The sequence below is a fragment of the Alosa alosa genome, chromosome 22 (assembly GCF_017589495.1).
Source record: "Alosa alosa isolate M-15738 ecotype Scorff River chromosome 22, AALO_Geno_1.1, whole genome shotgun sequence".
In the NCBI taxonomy this organism is placed as follows: Eukaryota; Metazoa; Chordata; class Actinopteri; order Clupeiformes; family Clupeidae; genus Alosa; species Alosa alosa.
In genome coordinates, this window is record NC_063210.1 from 24,598,356 (window position 1) to 24,613,052 (window position 14,697).

At 43.8% G+C, this 14,697-nt stretch overlaps 1 protein-coding gene across 3 annotated transcripts in view; it reads left to right on the forward strand.

Moving 5' to 3' along the window:
• The window catches only part of LOC125287402 (sterile alpha motif domain-containing protein 14-like), a 42,505-nt gene that overhangs the window by 17,338 nt on the left and 10,470 nt on the right, over positions 1-14,697 (forward strand). For all 3 annotated transcript variants that reach the window (XR_007192356.1, XM_048233232.1, XM_048233233.1), the window contains exons 3-6: positions 9,774-9,931; positions 11,971-12,307; positions 12,827-12,926; positions 13,331-13,399. Coding sequence is in view for 2 of the 3 variants with exons in the window: in XM_048233232.1 (XP_048089189.1) it covers positions 9,774-9,931; positions 11,971-12,307; positions 12,827-12,926; positions 13,331-13,399 (664 nt within the window). In the remaining variant the exon portion in view is untranslated. The remainder of the gene's footprint in view (positions 1-9,773; positions 9,932-11,970; positions 12,308-12,826; positions 12,927-13,330; positions 13,400-14,697) is intronic.

Below are 14,697 nucleotides of genomic sequence, written 5' to 3' on the forward strand. Positions count from 1 at the left end.
AGGGACACAAATATTAAGAATGCAGTACAATACATATGCAAACCCAAGGACCAGTAGCATGTACCAGGTCTTCACAATATCACTTAACTTAAGTGATATATAACTTAACAAGCACAATACTCAGTTCTTAAGGTTATAAGTAGCAATGTCTCAGCCATATGTGGCGACTGCCAATAATAGTGTAACAGAGGTCGTAATTCGTCCACTGCTCACGGCCCTCGAACCCGCCACCTCAACACACACCGGCATGGGAGTTGAACGCTCTAACCACTGAGCTAAAAGCCTAGGCTTCCAACTCAGCGGTTAGAAGCGTTCTTAAGGTTAGCGGTGTGAGGATTTTGAACGCGCAACTAGCATGCTAGCTCAGTTCGCCTCCGTTACACTAGCAGAGATGGCACAGTACTTTGCAAGCTGTTTAGCCCTCTCTTTTGCCATCCCAAGTTGTTGCAGCCCTCTTACTACCAACCTGTGTATGTGTCCTAGGCTACCAAATCTGAATACGAGTAGTCTGCACCTACTGTATAGCCTAGCTCTGAGATGGTGTTTAAGAGTGGTTAGTTTAACTACCTTGGTGCAAGGTACCACACATGCACACACACAAACACACACACACACACACACACACACAAACACACACACACACACTGTAGTTGCCATTGTAGAACATGTGTCATTGACTCGTCAGCAAATTCTGAAGTAGGAGGATTAAGGGCCTAAATGTGGCCCATAGTGCTCCTCTATTGGCCCATAGTACTCCTGTGCGGGGACACGGTGCTTAAACACGTGTGATGCACAAATGCTGACCTCTGCAGTCCTGTGAGAATCCCAGAGTCATGCTTACGTAAATGAAAGGGCTATAGGACGCATTGGGGAAGCCACATTTCCACAGTAAGCACCCAGGAAGTGAAAAGCTCACAGAAAGCGTATTGAGGAAATGTCAGAGACTGACAGCCCCCACTGTCCTGAGACCCTGCTAATTGGCCAAGCAAGGCCAGAGATGTCGTCTCCCAGACCTCTGAACCATGACCAGCGGCCAGGACAGTCAAATTAGCCCCGATATATAGCCTTTGACGTGTGGACGGGACGATCAGTGTGTGTGTGTGTGTGTCTGCATCTCAGAGAGTGAATGTGGGGATGCTGTTGTCAAGGAAGTGTGTGTGTGTGTGTGTGTGTGTGTGTGTGTGTGTGTGTGTGTGTGAGAGAGTGAATGTGGGGATGCTGTTGTCAAGGAAGTGTGTGTGTGTGTGTGTGTGTCTGCATCTCAGAGAGTGAATCTGGGGATGCTGTTGTCAAGGAAGTGTGTGTGTGTATGAGTGTGTGTGTGTATGCCGGTATCTGCATCTCGTGGGGATGCTATTGTCAAGGAAGCGTCCCGTCTCCCCTCATTAGGAAGCCTGTCTGTGTGTCCTTATATAGGGCAGATCTTTCACACTGAGAATGATGTCACACTGGGAGTGTGTGTGTGTGTGTGTGTGTCTGTGTCTGTGTGTGTGTGTGTGTGTGTGTCTATGTGTGTGTGTGTGTGTGGGTGTGCGTGTGGTGTGTGGGTGTGGGTGTGAGTGTGTGTGTGTGTGTGTGTGTGTGTGTGTGTGTGTGTGTGTGTGTGTGTGTGTGTGTGTGTGTGTTTGTGTGTGTGAGTGTGTGTGTGTGTGGGTGGGTGTGTGTGTGTGTGAGTGTGTGTGTGTGGGTGTGTGTGTGTGTGTGTGGGTGTGTGAGTGGGAGCTAGTACACTCAACGCTTCCCTGTCCCGCCCCCATAAAGAAATGGGTCAGCTCATGTCTATAGTGTGCAAACACAAACAACCACTGGCTGTTTATCATAGTATTTAACATATTGGTCAATTATCTCATATTTATTTTATTCATGATCATCCTAAGCTGGTTATTTAGAACCTGTTTATTAATCTCACAATGCTACAAATCAGTAAACAGAAAAAAAGAAAACAAAAGCATGACATCATCTTTTCTTGATGAAGTTAAAGGTAGGAGGTGTTAAAGGTGTGTGGGTGTGTGTGTGTGTGTGTGTGCATGCTTGTATGTGTGCCTGCGTATGTGCCTGTGTTTGTGCATGTGCATGCATGCGTACATATGTCTACTGTGTGAGTATGTGTCATACATATGATTACTGTGATTGTATGTGTGTGCGTGTGTATCTGTTTATGCACATGTGTGCACATGGAATGGGTTAAGATGACCCCTGGAGGCAAACATACGGAAAAAATTGTTCATCCTAGGCCCTACGGTTCTCAAGATATTCACAGAAAACTGTGTCTGCCCTACCCTCCTTTCGGGGGGTCCAATCCAGCGGCGGGGCTACAGATCAAAACGAAAAATGATAGTTCCATGCTATCCATGTGGGGTTACATGCCCACCAAGTTTCGCGGTAATACCCGGTCTTTCAGTGTCGGGGAATCCTTGTTGGTGTCACGGTCACTAAATGTACACATCAATTATTTTATTGTAAGGCCCCCCATGAACGAAAGTTCACAAAACTTGGCATGCATTCGGAGGGTGTCATAATGATCCTACACTTTCAATTTTGTGCAGTTTTGACAATGTCAGCCAGAGATATTTTGATGAAAACACCTAATTTTTTGCTTTTTAGTTTTTAACTAGGTGGCGCTATACATGAAATAAGTGGTAATGGAATGGGTTGACATGCCCCCTTAAGACCAACATACAAAAAAAAAGGTGGACCTCCTAGGCCCTACTGTTCTCGAGATATTCACAAAAAACTGTCTCCGGCCACCCACAGGCCAGTTGGTGTATAGTAACATAAATTAATTTATTGTGTGGCCCCCCATGAGCGGAATTCCACGAAACTTGGCATGCATTCAGAGGGTGTCATAATGATCCTACACTTCCAATTTCATGCAGTTTTGACTATGTTAGGTCACAGATACCTGCGATTACAACCTCATTTTTACTTTTTTGTGTTTAACTAGGTGGCGCTATACATGAAATGAAGTAGCCACATAGGTGCGCATACTTGAAACTGACCTACAGTATTTGTATGTGTGCTTCAAATAAACACATTTATCTGTTTTCGACGTTATGTAGCAGAATTACTTGGCTATGGAACCCCAAATCTGGTTTGCATTGGAGAGAGCATGCACAAACTTTATGGTACCAGCCAATTTAGTAGGCTAACTCAAGACTTCAAGGCCATCTTATAGGCCTACAACGTTTTTAAGCAACAAACAAAATACTAACATAGATAGATAGATAGATACTTTATTGATCCTCAAGGGGAAATTCAAGAAAGATATAACAGTGAAGTGGTTCGTTTTTTCATGGTTTATTTTTCCAAAAGCATCCTCTCCCCATGTGTCTGTTGCATTTACGTAAAGAGCTTGGAACAAAGTTGGATTTTCTTCGTTTTCATTTTCTCTAGGCATATTTATGCTCAACAAATATCGGGCTCAGCAGTGAGGTCATGAGAAGGATGATCAATGAACAGAAAACGGCCGTGTTGGCTAACAATTTTTTAAATACTCCTGTTGTTGCCGTCAACGACGTCGCTGTAGGCTACTGCCTTTTCAGCGCCTTCTGCTTGATGATTTGGTGGTGAAAAGCCTTGTGGGCTTTTACAAGAGGGGCACAGAGAGGACATGATGGGGGTAAAAATATACCATATGGGTCAAGATATAGAAACACATGCATGGGAGAGAAACACACAGAGAGAGAGAGAAAGAGTGAGAGATGGAGCGAAGAGGAGAGAGAAGGAGAGAGGGAGTTGTGTCAAGATAGATCAACATGGGGGAGGGGTTAGCAAAGACATGAGAAAGAGGTAGAGAGAGAGAGAGAAAGAGAGAGAGAGAGAATGAAAGGGAGGAGTGCCACACCCAGTGCATCAGACTGAAATGTCACTTCAGCTGAAGATGTTGCTCAGCTGTGAGGGCTGTGCAGAGGAGAAGTAAAGAGCTGTGTGCGTGTGTGTGTGTATATGTGTGTGTGTGTGCGTGCGTGCGTGCGTGCGTGCGTGCGTGCGTGTGTGTGTGTGTGTGTGTATATGTGTGTGTGTGTGTGTGTATATGTGTGTGTGTGTGTGTGTGCGTGTGCCTGTGTGTGTGTGTGTGTGTGTGTGTGTGTGTGTGTGTGTGTGTGAGAGTGTGTGTGTGTGTGCGTGTGCCTGTGCGTGTGTGTGTGTTCCTTCTCATCTGTGAGGGCTGCTTAGAGGAGAAGTAAAGAGCTGTGTGTGTGTGTGCTCCTCCTACCGTAATTTCCCAACTATTAGCCGCGGTTTATACATATATTTTGCAACATTTCTTCAGCTATGAGGTTAATACACAGGTGCAGTTAATATGGTATTAATATGGTGTTGTTTTCTTAACTTGCATAAAACATTGTCCTGCGGTTTATACACAATGCGACTAATACACAGGGAATTACTGTAATCTGTGAGGGCTACTAGCAGGCGCTCCGTTAGAGACAGTCAGCCTGTCTGAGTCAGCACAGCAGGGTAGGAGGCGCGCATCATGAACAGCATACATCTCCCAGAATGCCGAGCTGCCAGGGGGTGGGTGAGGAGTGCAGCTGGAGGGTGTGTGCTGAGGGAGAGGAAGGGAAAGGTGACCTTCTCTTCCCTCAGGGTTGGGTGAGACAGATGCGGAGTCATAAACATGCACACACACACACACACACACACACACACACACACACACACACACACACATACACATGCAGACACGCACATGTACACACACACACACACACACATACACATGCAGACACGCACATGTACACACACACACACACACACACACATATACACATACACAGACACGCACATGTACACACACACACACACACACACACACACACACACACACATGCCCACACACACACATATACACATTCACATGCCCACACACACATACACACACACATACACACACACACACATACACACACAGTTACATGCCCACTCACACACACACACACAATACACATTCACATGCCCACGCACACACACCCACACACACCCACCCACGCACGCACACACACACACACAAACACATACAGCTGGCTACGGTGTTGAAACAGCACATCTTGTCACGTGTATGTTGTGCGTCCCGGTGGATCACTGACCTTGGGGGCGATGTGAGACCAAACCAACAGGAATGAGTAACAGTGTGAACATCACAGGACAGAGCCAAATTTGCTCAGTGTTCCACGATGCATTCATGATATATGATTTATATATTCATATACTCTATATAGAACACTCACGGGAGAGGTTATTTTTAAGTGTATGATTATTGTTTGTCATATGCTCAATTTAGTGATCGTTAAAGGTTCAGGTTCAGATTCAGGTATTTTTAGCGACTGTAGAGCTCCCCCTAGAGTCGCGATATATTTATATTTTACTCTGCCGTTGTAAATAGCCTACTTCTCGTGGCTTGTTCCCCCTGTACACAATGGAAATGCTTTTGTTGTGGAGGTGAAGGATTAAGAACAGGTTACAAGAACAAAAATCTCCAAAGAGCTATATCTAATGACAAGGTAATGTTTTACGATTCCCGCAAGATGTCTTCGGGCAGCTATTCTCAAAGTTGCATGCCTGGTTCTGTCGTTAGCAACTCGCTGAGGCTGTGCTGTATGGCTATGCTAGGTGAACGATTCCCCATTTACAAGTTTGTTTACCATCAAATATAGGCTTCGTAAAGGTCATATTAACATCCACACACACACAAGGTTAAATCCACATCCAGTTGTTTAACTGTGTAATAGGCAATATCTCAAAATTGATTAAACCTAACACGATAAACTATCTATGGGAAGGAAGAGGCTGTTATGCTGATATGGAAGTAAGGTATTCAAGAGAGGAAGAGCAGTATATGACAACAGTACATGAGTTGTACTTGTTTGCTCATGAGTCGGCATAGCAAAAGAGCATATCATCAAACAACACGCTGATACTATTATGCAGAAAAATGATAACCTAACAATGTGAACGCGTCATGGCATGCGTTTCTATGGAAGATTCTTTGAGTGCTGTGTCTCCTCATTAGAAAGTCTGTTAATACCAAAGATTCTAGAACAGAACTCTGTTCTAGAATCTTTGGTTACTACCCACAGTGCCTTGCGGTTCCTTGGCTTGGGTCCAATCCCTGCAGCGAGTGGAGAAGGTTTGTGTGTCACATTAAGGAGCGCAATCTAAGATATGTTGTGTAAGATTGTCCCACTTTTATGCTTCGTATTTATAGGTCTGCTGGATTGTCCCAAAACTTTTTTTCTTGGGTGGCTTTTGACAGCTAAGACTTAAAAAAAAATGCTTTCATAAAGTTAAAGAAATGACTCATCTCTCTCTCTCTCTTTCTCTCTCTCTCTCACACACACACAAACACACCTCTGACAGCCTGCTGTGTATCCTTTTGACAAAAGGGACATTTTAAAGAGCCACTGCCTGAGTGCTCAAGAAAACCCTGGAGATTATGTTGAGAGAGTGCACTGTGTGTGTGTGTGTGTGTGTGTGTGTGTGTGTGTGTGTACTGTATATGTGTGTGTACTGTGTGTGTGTGTGTGTGTGTGTGTGTGTGTGTGTGTGTGTGTGTGTGTGTGTGTGTGTGTGTGTGTGCGTTTGTGTGTTGAGTGGAATTGGATGGGCAGTCAGGTAGGATAGTGTGTGACTGACAATCTGTTTGTCTATTAGTGTGTATGTCTGTGTGTGTACTGTACTGTAATGTGCTGTATATGTGTGTGTACTGTGTGTGTGTGTGTGTGTGTGTGTGTGTGTGTGCGTGCGTGCGTGCGTGCGTGCGCGTGTGTGTGTGTGTGTAAAGTGAAGTGTACCTACCATCAGGCTATAAAGTCCTGATGAAGCTGCTAACTGAGCCACAGGGTGTCTGTACTGAGTGGGGCTATCAGATGAATCACCCTAGTAGGCCTTTTCCTCTCCTGCAGCCTCAGGGAAAAAATGAAAGTGTGTGTGTGTGTGTGTGTGTGTGTGTGTGTGTGTGTGTGTGTAAAGATGGGGTGCTAGAGGTCCATGCTTCTGATGATTCATGAGTGCCTTCAGTTCTAAAACAACAGCGCCATCGATCGTCCGTTAGTGTTCCAGAGACCAATTTCCTCTTTGATCCCTCATGGTGACGACACAGGAGAACAGACAGCAAAAAGACTGGCCATAGGAACCTGTATATTTACTGACCATATTCACTGACCATTGGAACCCACATTCACATTCACTGACTATATTCACTGACCATAAAAACCCATATTCACTGACCATTGGAACCCACATTCACATTCACTGACCATATTCACTGACCATAAAAACCCATATTCACTGACCATTGGAACCCATATTCACTGACCATTGGAACCCACATTCACATTCACTGACCATATTCACTGACCATAAAAACCCATATTCACTGACCATAGGAACACATATTCACTGACCATTAGAACCCATATTCACTGATCATAGGAACCAATACTCACTGACCATAAGAACCTATATTCACTTACCATAGGAGCCTCACTGATTACAGGAATCCATATTTGCTGATCATAGGAGCCCTTATTCACTGGTGCAAGGCTACTGACCATGGGAAGCCATATTCACTCTGACTACTGACTGAGATGACCTGTGCAGGGACTATAGTCATGGTAGTCCACCATGTGTCATTTCCTTTCACCTTTTAAAAGGAAAAATACTGTGTATTCTGTCAGTATGTTTTCTATTACATAGGTGTTGTTGTATATGTATTGTCACATAGTTGTCTAGTTCGAAGGTCAACATATTTTATTTAAAAAAAACAGTACCATACTGAAAGGACCGTGAATTGGTTTAGAAACCATTATAAACGTGAAAACATAGTATATTTCATGTATTTGAGACTGATGCCATTGTTCTTCTCATGATTTGATGAACCCTGTTTGAGGTCATCTGAGGCCGTATCCCATAATCCACCCTGTCACAGAATACTGATTACTGAATTTGATTGGTCTGTATGAGCATTGGGGGCGGGGAGGTATCTGATTGGTGAGCCCTATAGGGAGAGACATTTCTGATTGATCGTCAAGGCAACCTTAAATTGAGGTCATGGGGTCATGTTGCTAAGGAGATTGGCTGACCTGACCCTCATGGCATCTATCAGCTCCTGGAATTTGATTGAGACACCTTCAAAATCTGTGTTGTATTAAAATGTCTTGGGGCTATGAGATAGCTTCAAAATGTGTGTTATATTAAAATCACTTGGAGTTATGAGACACCTTCCATATCAGTGATGTATTAAAATGTCTGGAGGCTATGATACTAAATCTGTCTTTTATCACAGTAACACAAGGCAGACACAGTACAATTGTGATCCCAATTTTAGCCTTGATTCAGTCAGACCCAGCAAAGTTTAAGCAAAGGACAAATTCCCATCCAATAGCTTGTCATTTGTCAAGCAGTTTGAGCAGGCTCATAATACCAGATTAGACGACGCCATCAGTGTTCCCAGCATCCAACCGATCTGGTTGGATTTCTAGCGTGTTCGACATTTGCAGAGTGAGCAGTTAAGCAGAAGTTATACTTTGCATGTCTGTGAGCGTGTGAGGGTCCACCATAGCTTGGGCGAGCCCAGACCAACCTGTTAGCATGTGAGGACCCACGGTAGCTTGGGTGAGCCCAGTCCAACCTGTTAGCATGTGAGGGCCCACGGTAGCTTGGGCGAGCCCAGTCCAACCTGTTAGCATGTGAGGGCCCACGGTAGCTTGGGCTAGCCCAGACCAACCTGTTAGCAAATTTGAATTTGCTCGGCAGGTTGGTCGGGAAAGGAGCCTATTGATGTTCATTTCCAAATCACCAAAAAATCCAGGAACATGTACTTAACAAGTTAACAACTGAATTTAAAACCTTCGTTTACAAGAAAGATGTTTGCTGCACTTGTTTGCTGAAATGATTTAGTACCACTTGCATGTGCAAATTGAAGTTTCATGCCTGTGGAAGTACCGTAGTAAACTGGCAAGTTCAGAAATGTGCGTCACTGGGCCCCTTTCCTGATGGACCTGCTGAGCAGGTTTGTAACAGGTTTATAGAAAATAACAAATGGTCGCACTCCAAAAATCCTTTCTTGCTTTTTAATCCATTTTTAGCAACAGGGGATAATTAACAAACGTTTCGGACTGATGGCCTTCGTCAGGTTCACCCAAGGAATAGGTTAATCTGGGTTCACCCCAGCTAGGTCCAGAGCATGGCTCAGTGTAGTTTAACGGGTAGATGTTTTTTTCAACTTCCAGATGATTTTTTTCTGAGAGATGTAGCTTTTGACATGATGCCCCTTTGGAACATTAAAATATGTTAACCCCATGAGCAGAACTCAAACCAACCAAACTAACTACAACAGCAACGACTACAAGTCCGCACCTCTATGCACTGGCCCGCGTTAACGGACACGTAAAGTTTAATTTCGGCCTCAGAAAATGCAGAGCAAGCACATCAATCGTGACTGATTGAAATGAGTAGTGTGAGTTGAGTTACGATACTGTATGTGACTGAGAAGTGTCTGCCCAGCTCAAAATGTCTGGGGGCTGTGGTCTGGGCTATGTGTACTGGATAGATATTTACATATAAATGTATCTTTTTAAATGTTCTGAAATTTATGGGATATACTAAGCATATCCGCTTCCCTATATCAGTCTCTCTCACTCTCTGTCTCTCTCCCTCACACACACACACACACACACACACACACACACACACACACACACACACACACACACACACACACACACACCCTAACCCTAAAATGACTGAGATGGTGTGTGCTATGTCTGCAGATCTGAATGAAGCCGTTCCAGAGACGGAACTGCTGGATAACAGCATACAGAAAGGCCGAGCCCAGCTGTCCGTCAAAACCAGAAGGCACCGCCCCTCCCGCTCCCACTTTCGCGACAGCATCAGCTCCACTGAGGGGGATGAGTTTGTGGAGAGGAAGGTGAGTGAGTGACAGCAGCCACAGCCAATCAGGGTGAGGAGCACAGAGAGTGACAGATCCCACAGCCAATCAAGGACATAATTATTCATTTATTTGGGCTGTAACTTTTGACATCAGGTCAATATTTTTACCAGTGTATCCAATGAGACTGAGCACTGCAGCTACTTTTGCCATGGCTTTTTAGCAAAAGTTGTGTCATAACTTTTGAGAATTAAAAAGCTAAAGCTTTTCCCAAGCAGATCTGGTGCACACTGATTGGTTATTTCTCCAAGCATGCAAGTGCATCAGGTATGGAGTTTCCATGACTTTGCAGAGTGATGTGATCTTCTGGCTGCTCTCATCTCCTCAGAAACCCCTTACTGGGAGGGAGCGTCTCCGATGGCCTTCCCCTGGGTCTTAGTGCCACTGCTCACACTTGATTCAATCCTCCTCAAACCTGCTGCCTCCTCTCATCACTCTCCTCCTCCTCTCTTTCATTCATTATTTACTATCATTTTCTTCATGATCATCTTCTTCTTCCTCTCCTTCCTTTTCCTCTTCAGCTCTGCCATACTTTCCTTCCTTCCTTCCTTCTTTCTTTCTTTCTTTCTTTCTTTCTTTCTTTCCCTCTCCTCCTCTTCTCTTTCCTACAGACTCCTCCTCTTCTCTTTCCTGCAGACTTCTCTCTTCTCTGTCAGCGTATTATAAATGACCTCACATTTAGTCTTTTTTTATAACAAATTATTTCTGATTACCATTTCAGTCAAATAGTGTTTCACACATCTCAATTTTCTAACAATATTGTGTGTCCACAGGGCTACTCGTCTGTTATAATTACTCATTCTGATTTTTTTTCAGTCAATGTTTACATGCATAAAGTTATAGCTCGGCTGGGATTTGACCATAGACAGTAAAGATTTGACTGGACTACTGTCATGATCTTAAGTAGACCAGTGTTTCACATAGTGTGGTCGGGGACCACTGGTGGTCATAAGCTATCCCAAGTGGTCCACGAGCAGACGTGGTAAAATATAATATAGATGGGTTGTTTGCAATATTGAACCAACTTGTATGTAAATTCAAACAGTTCTACAACACTGTCTATGTCAGATATGGCAGTTTAAATCATATGAATCCTCTGACACAATTAAGCAAAGTGCAAAGACAATAAGCAAGGTGGTTCAGTGAGTATTGTGTAGGCTAATATACTGCTAGGTGGTCCGTTTTAGCTAGGTGGTCCGTTCGTTTCTTTTTTATTGATTAGTTAAGTGGTCCTTCATCTGAAAAAGTTTGAGAAACACTGTCTTAGACCCAAGTATGAATGTTTTACTCCGCCACGCTAGATGGCGATATGCGCCCAAACGCAACACAAACTCTCCATCTTAGCTAACTTGCTAGCGAACTTTCCATATTAGCTTACTTGCTAGCAAACTTTGCATCATCAGTGTAACTAGTTAAATAGTTGACATTACTTGCTGAAAAATTTCGTATGGACATTCTGGGGGATGTTAATTTGTATATGTATGAGAGAAGCTTCAACTTCTGGGTATGTAGCATTGTGGCATAAAGCTTAGGTAGTTAGCTTGCTAAGTCTGGCAGAAATCTCCAGTGTTCTTGTTCCATGTAGTTTTGTGCTGCAGCCACAGGGTTGCAGCAACAGCATGTAGACTAGCCTACAGGAAAGCTGCTGCGCATGAACCAACTCATTCGGAATATTTTGAAAACGTAACAGCTAATCTGTCTTCTCATTTTGTAGATGAAAATGAAGAGAGATTTTATCTTAGTTTTTATTTCATGCAAAACATTTTAGTCTCGTCTTTTTTCGTCAACAATAATGCATCTTAAGATAGTCTTAGTCAGTGTTTCAGGACATTAGTGCAGTCTCGTCATCGTCTCGTCTTAGTCATGAAAAAAAAGGTTGTTGACGAACATTTTTCCTCTCGTCTCGTCTGACGAAATTAACACTACTGTGTGTGTGTAAAATGTGTGTGTGTGTGTGTGTGTGTGTGTTTGTGTGTGTGTGTGTGTATAATATTTGTGTGTGTGTGTGTGTATTGCAGTCTCTGGACAGCCCCTTGCACTCTGTCCGCTCTCCACTTCACAACGCCCTTCGTGGCTCCTCCCCCTCTCCTGATTTGCTGCTGTCGTCCTCGCCTGCGCACCGAAGCTCCGCCTTCTCCTTCGACTCCTCCTCCCTGGTGCGGCGCTCCCCGGAGGATGGCGGTGGTGGTGGCGGCTCGTTCTCGCCCACGCCCAAGGGCCGCTACCGCCAGCTCACCAACACCACGTCCCAGGAGGCCCTGGTGCCCACGCCGTCCAGCTCGCCCTCCAAGTCCTGCCCGAGCTCCGACGCATCGCCCGTCTACCTGCGGAGAGGCCGCCGGCCAGAGAGCGAAGGTACAAAGCACTCACACTTACACTGTGCAGCACTGACTTACACTGTGCAGCACTGACTTACACTTACACTGTGCAGCACTGACTTAAACTTACACTGTGCAGCACTGACTTACACTGTGCAGCACTGACTTACACTGTGCAGCGCTGACTTACACTGTGCGTGATCAAGACAGCCATACGGCACCTAATTCAGACAGTCATATACACATCACCTAATTCAGACAGACATATATGAGCTGGCTAAAATCAGTGACACGCATACTGTAAACCCAATTATACAGTATATGAGCTGGCTAAAAAGAGTGACATGCATAAACCCAATTGACCTGTCTTTCTATAAAAAAAATGTAGATGTGTTCTCTCTCTCTCTCTCTCTCTCTTCGTGTGTGTGTATGTGTGTGTGTGTGTATGTGTGTGTGTGTGTGTGTGTGTGTGTGTCTTTGTCTGTGTGTGTGTGTCTGTGTATCTGTCTGTGTGTGTGTGTGTGTGTGTGTGTGTGTGTGTGGGTTATCTGAACAGTGTTGGTATCTGATGACAGTCGAGATCTCAGTCCCCCAGACCCTGGCAGTCCCACAGTCATATTTGACAAGAAGACCAAGAGAAGATTCCTGGACCTTGGGTGAGTTATCTTGTGTGTGTGTGTGTGTGTGTGTGTGTGTGTGTGTGTGTGTGTGTGTTTGTTTGTGTGTGTGTGTGACCAAGAGAAGATTCCTGGACCTTGGGTGAGTTATCTTGACTGGAGTCCGACACTTAAATATGTTATATCTGATCTCAACTGTTTCTCACACTTCCAGCTCAGTGTATTTGCATTTGCCCTTTGAGTTGAGTGTGTGATGCTAGAATCTCACATCAACACAGTTTCTCTGCATGAGTTTATTATTGTGGTCTTTTGAGAAGGAAAAGGGTACAGTGCATAGAGCAGTGTCCACGGGCTGTTATGTAACCGTTGGATTAAAGTGTGATTCTGTCACACCACCACCACTGTGTGTGTGTGTGTGTGTGTGTGTGTGTGTGTTTTGGCAGGGTGACACTCCGGCGATCATATGTCCGTGTGAAGAAGGACAAGTCCAACAGGCTGTCCATGGGAAGCCGGTGAGTCCATCACTAGGAAGTACAGTTTAAAGGAGCTCTAAGCAATGTTGGGTAACGTCAATTCTGTTGACGTTCAAACAAAATAGAGAGCTAGCCTGCTACTGCAATTGAAACTTTCCTAAACGCGCATCTCGTCGGTGATTGGCTTGAACAGTGACTGCATGACTGCACACGGTACACCCTCTCTACGTAAGGGATAATGTCTGTGTCTGTGTGTCTGTATGTGTGTGTGTGTGTGTGTGTGTGTCTGAGTCTGAGTGTAGGTGTCTGTGTGTGGGGATGTTGTCTTTCTGCACCTGCTATTCCCACACAAAGTTACACAATTGTTACATTTCAAGCACTTGCACCTGTTCTAAATTAAGTTCTTAGAAATAAGCATCAATAATGATCAAAAATCTTGTTTCTATTTTTTTTTACCTTGTTCATGATTGAATGTCCTCATTTTCTTTAAAAAAAATCATAAATGAAAATAATTCATATGATCATAAATGTTATCTCACAGGGGTAAATAGATCAACTTTATTGATCCCCAAGGGGAAATTCAAGAATGGCAAACGTGGCAAATGAGAATAAATGATGAATTAATGATGTCCATGTAACTGGTAATCATAAATGATGAATTAATGATGTCCATGTAACTGGTAATCATAAATGATGAATTAATGATGTCCATGTAACTGGTAATCATAAATGATGTCTATATCATTGGTAATTGAGCTAAAGTAAACATCTGATAAGCATTTTTACATAAATTGTTATGGCTGTATTGATTTAAAAACCTAATAATGTGGTGGGTCCACCAGAGCCGGAAACATTGGCTGAGTAACAAAAATATAATCATTTAATACAAGGTTACAGGGGTTAATTAGTTAGATATTAATTATTTAGATACATGGTAAATAGATGAGGCTTTTTAAAAGTCCCAAACGTATATGCACCCATAATTGAAACCCATTTGCAGCCGTTTACAGAACTGATCTTTGTACCTTTCTCCTTTAATGCCCTATTGCAGTGTGTAAGAAGTTAATGATGCCATTGGAGGATATAATGTCCTCTGTTAGTGGTTTTGGCTTTGCAAGAAAAGCCATGCAACCCAGCAATACTGTGGCAATACTGTGGGAAAAGCCATGCAACCCAGCAAAACTGTGCTGTAAAGCAGCTTCTGCAGTAAAGCAGTCAACACTACTGCGGCTTTTCTGTCGTTAAACGATATAAATTAGGCTATACATTTCCGTACAATTTTAAATAAACAAGGCCGCAGATAGGCTATATGTTTCCGTAAAATGTAAAAAAACATG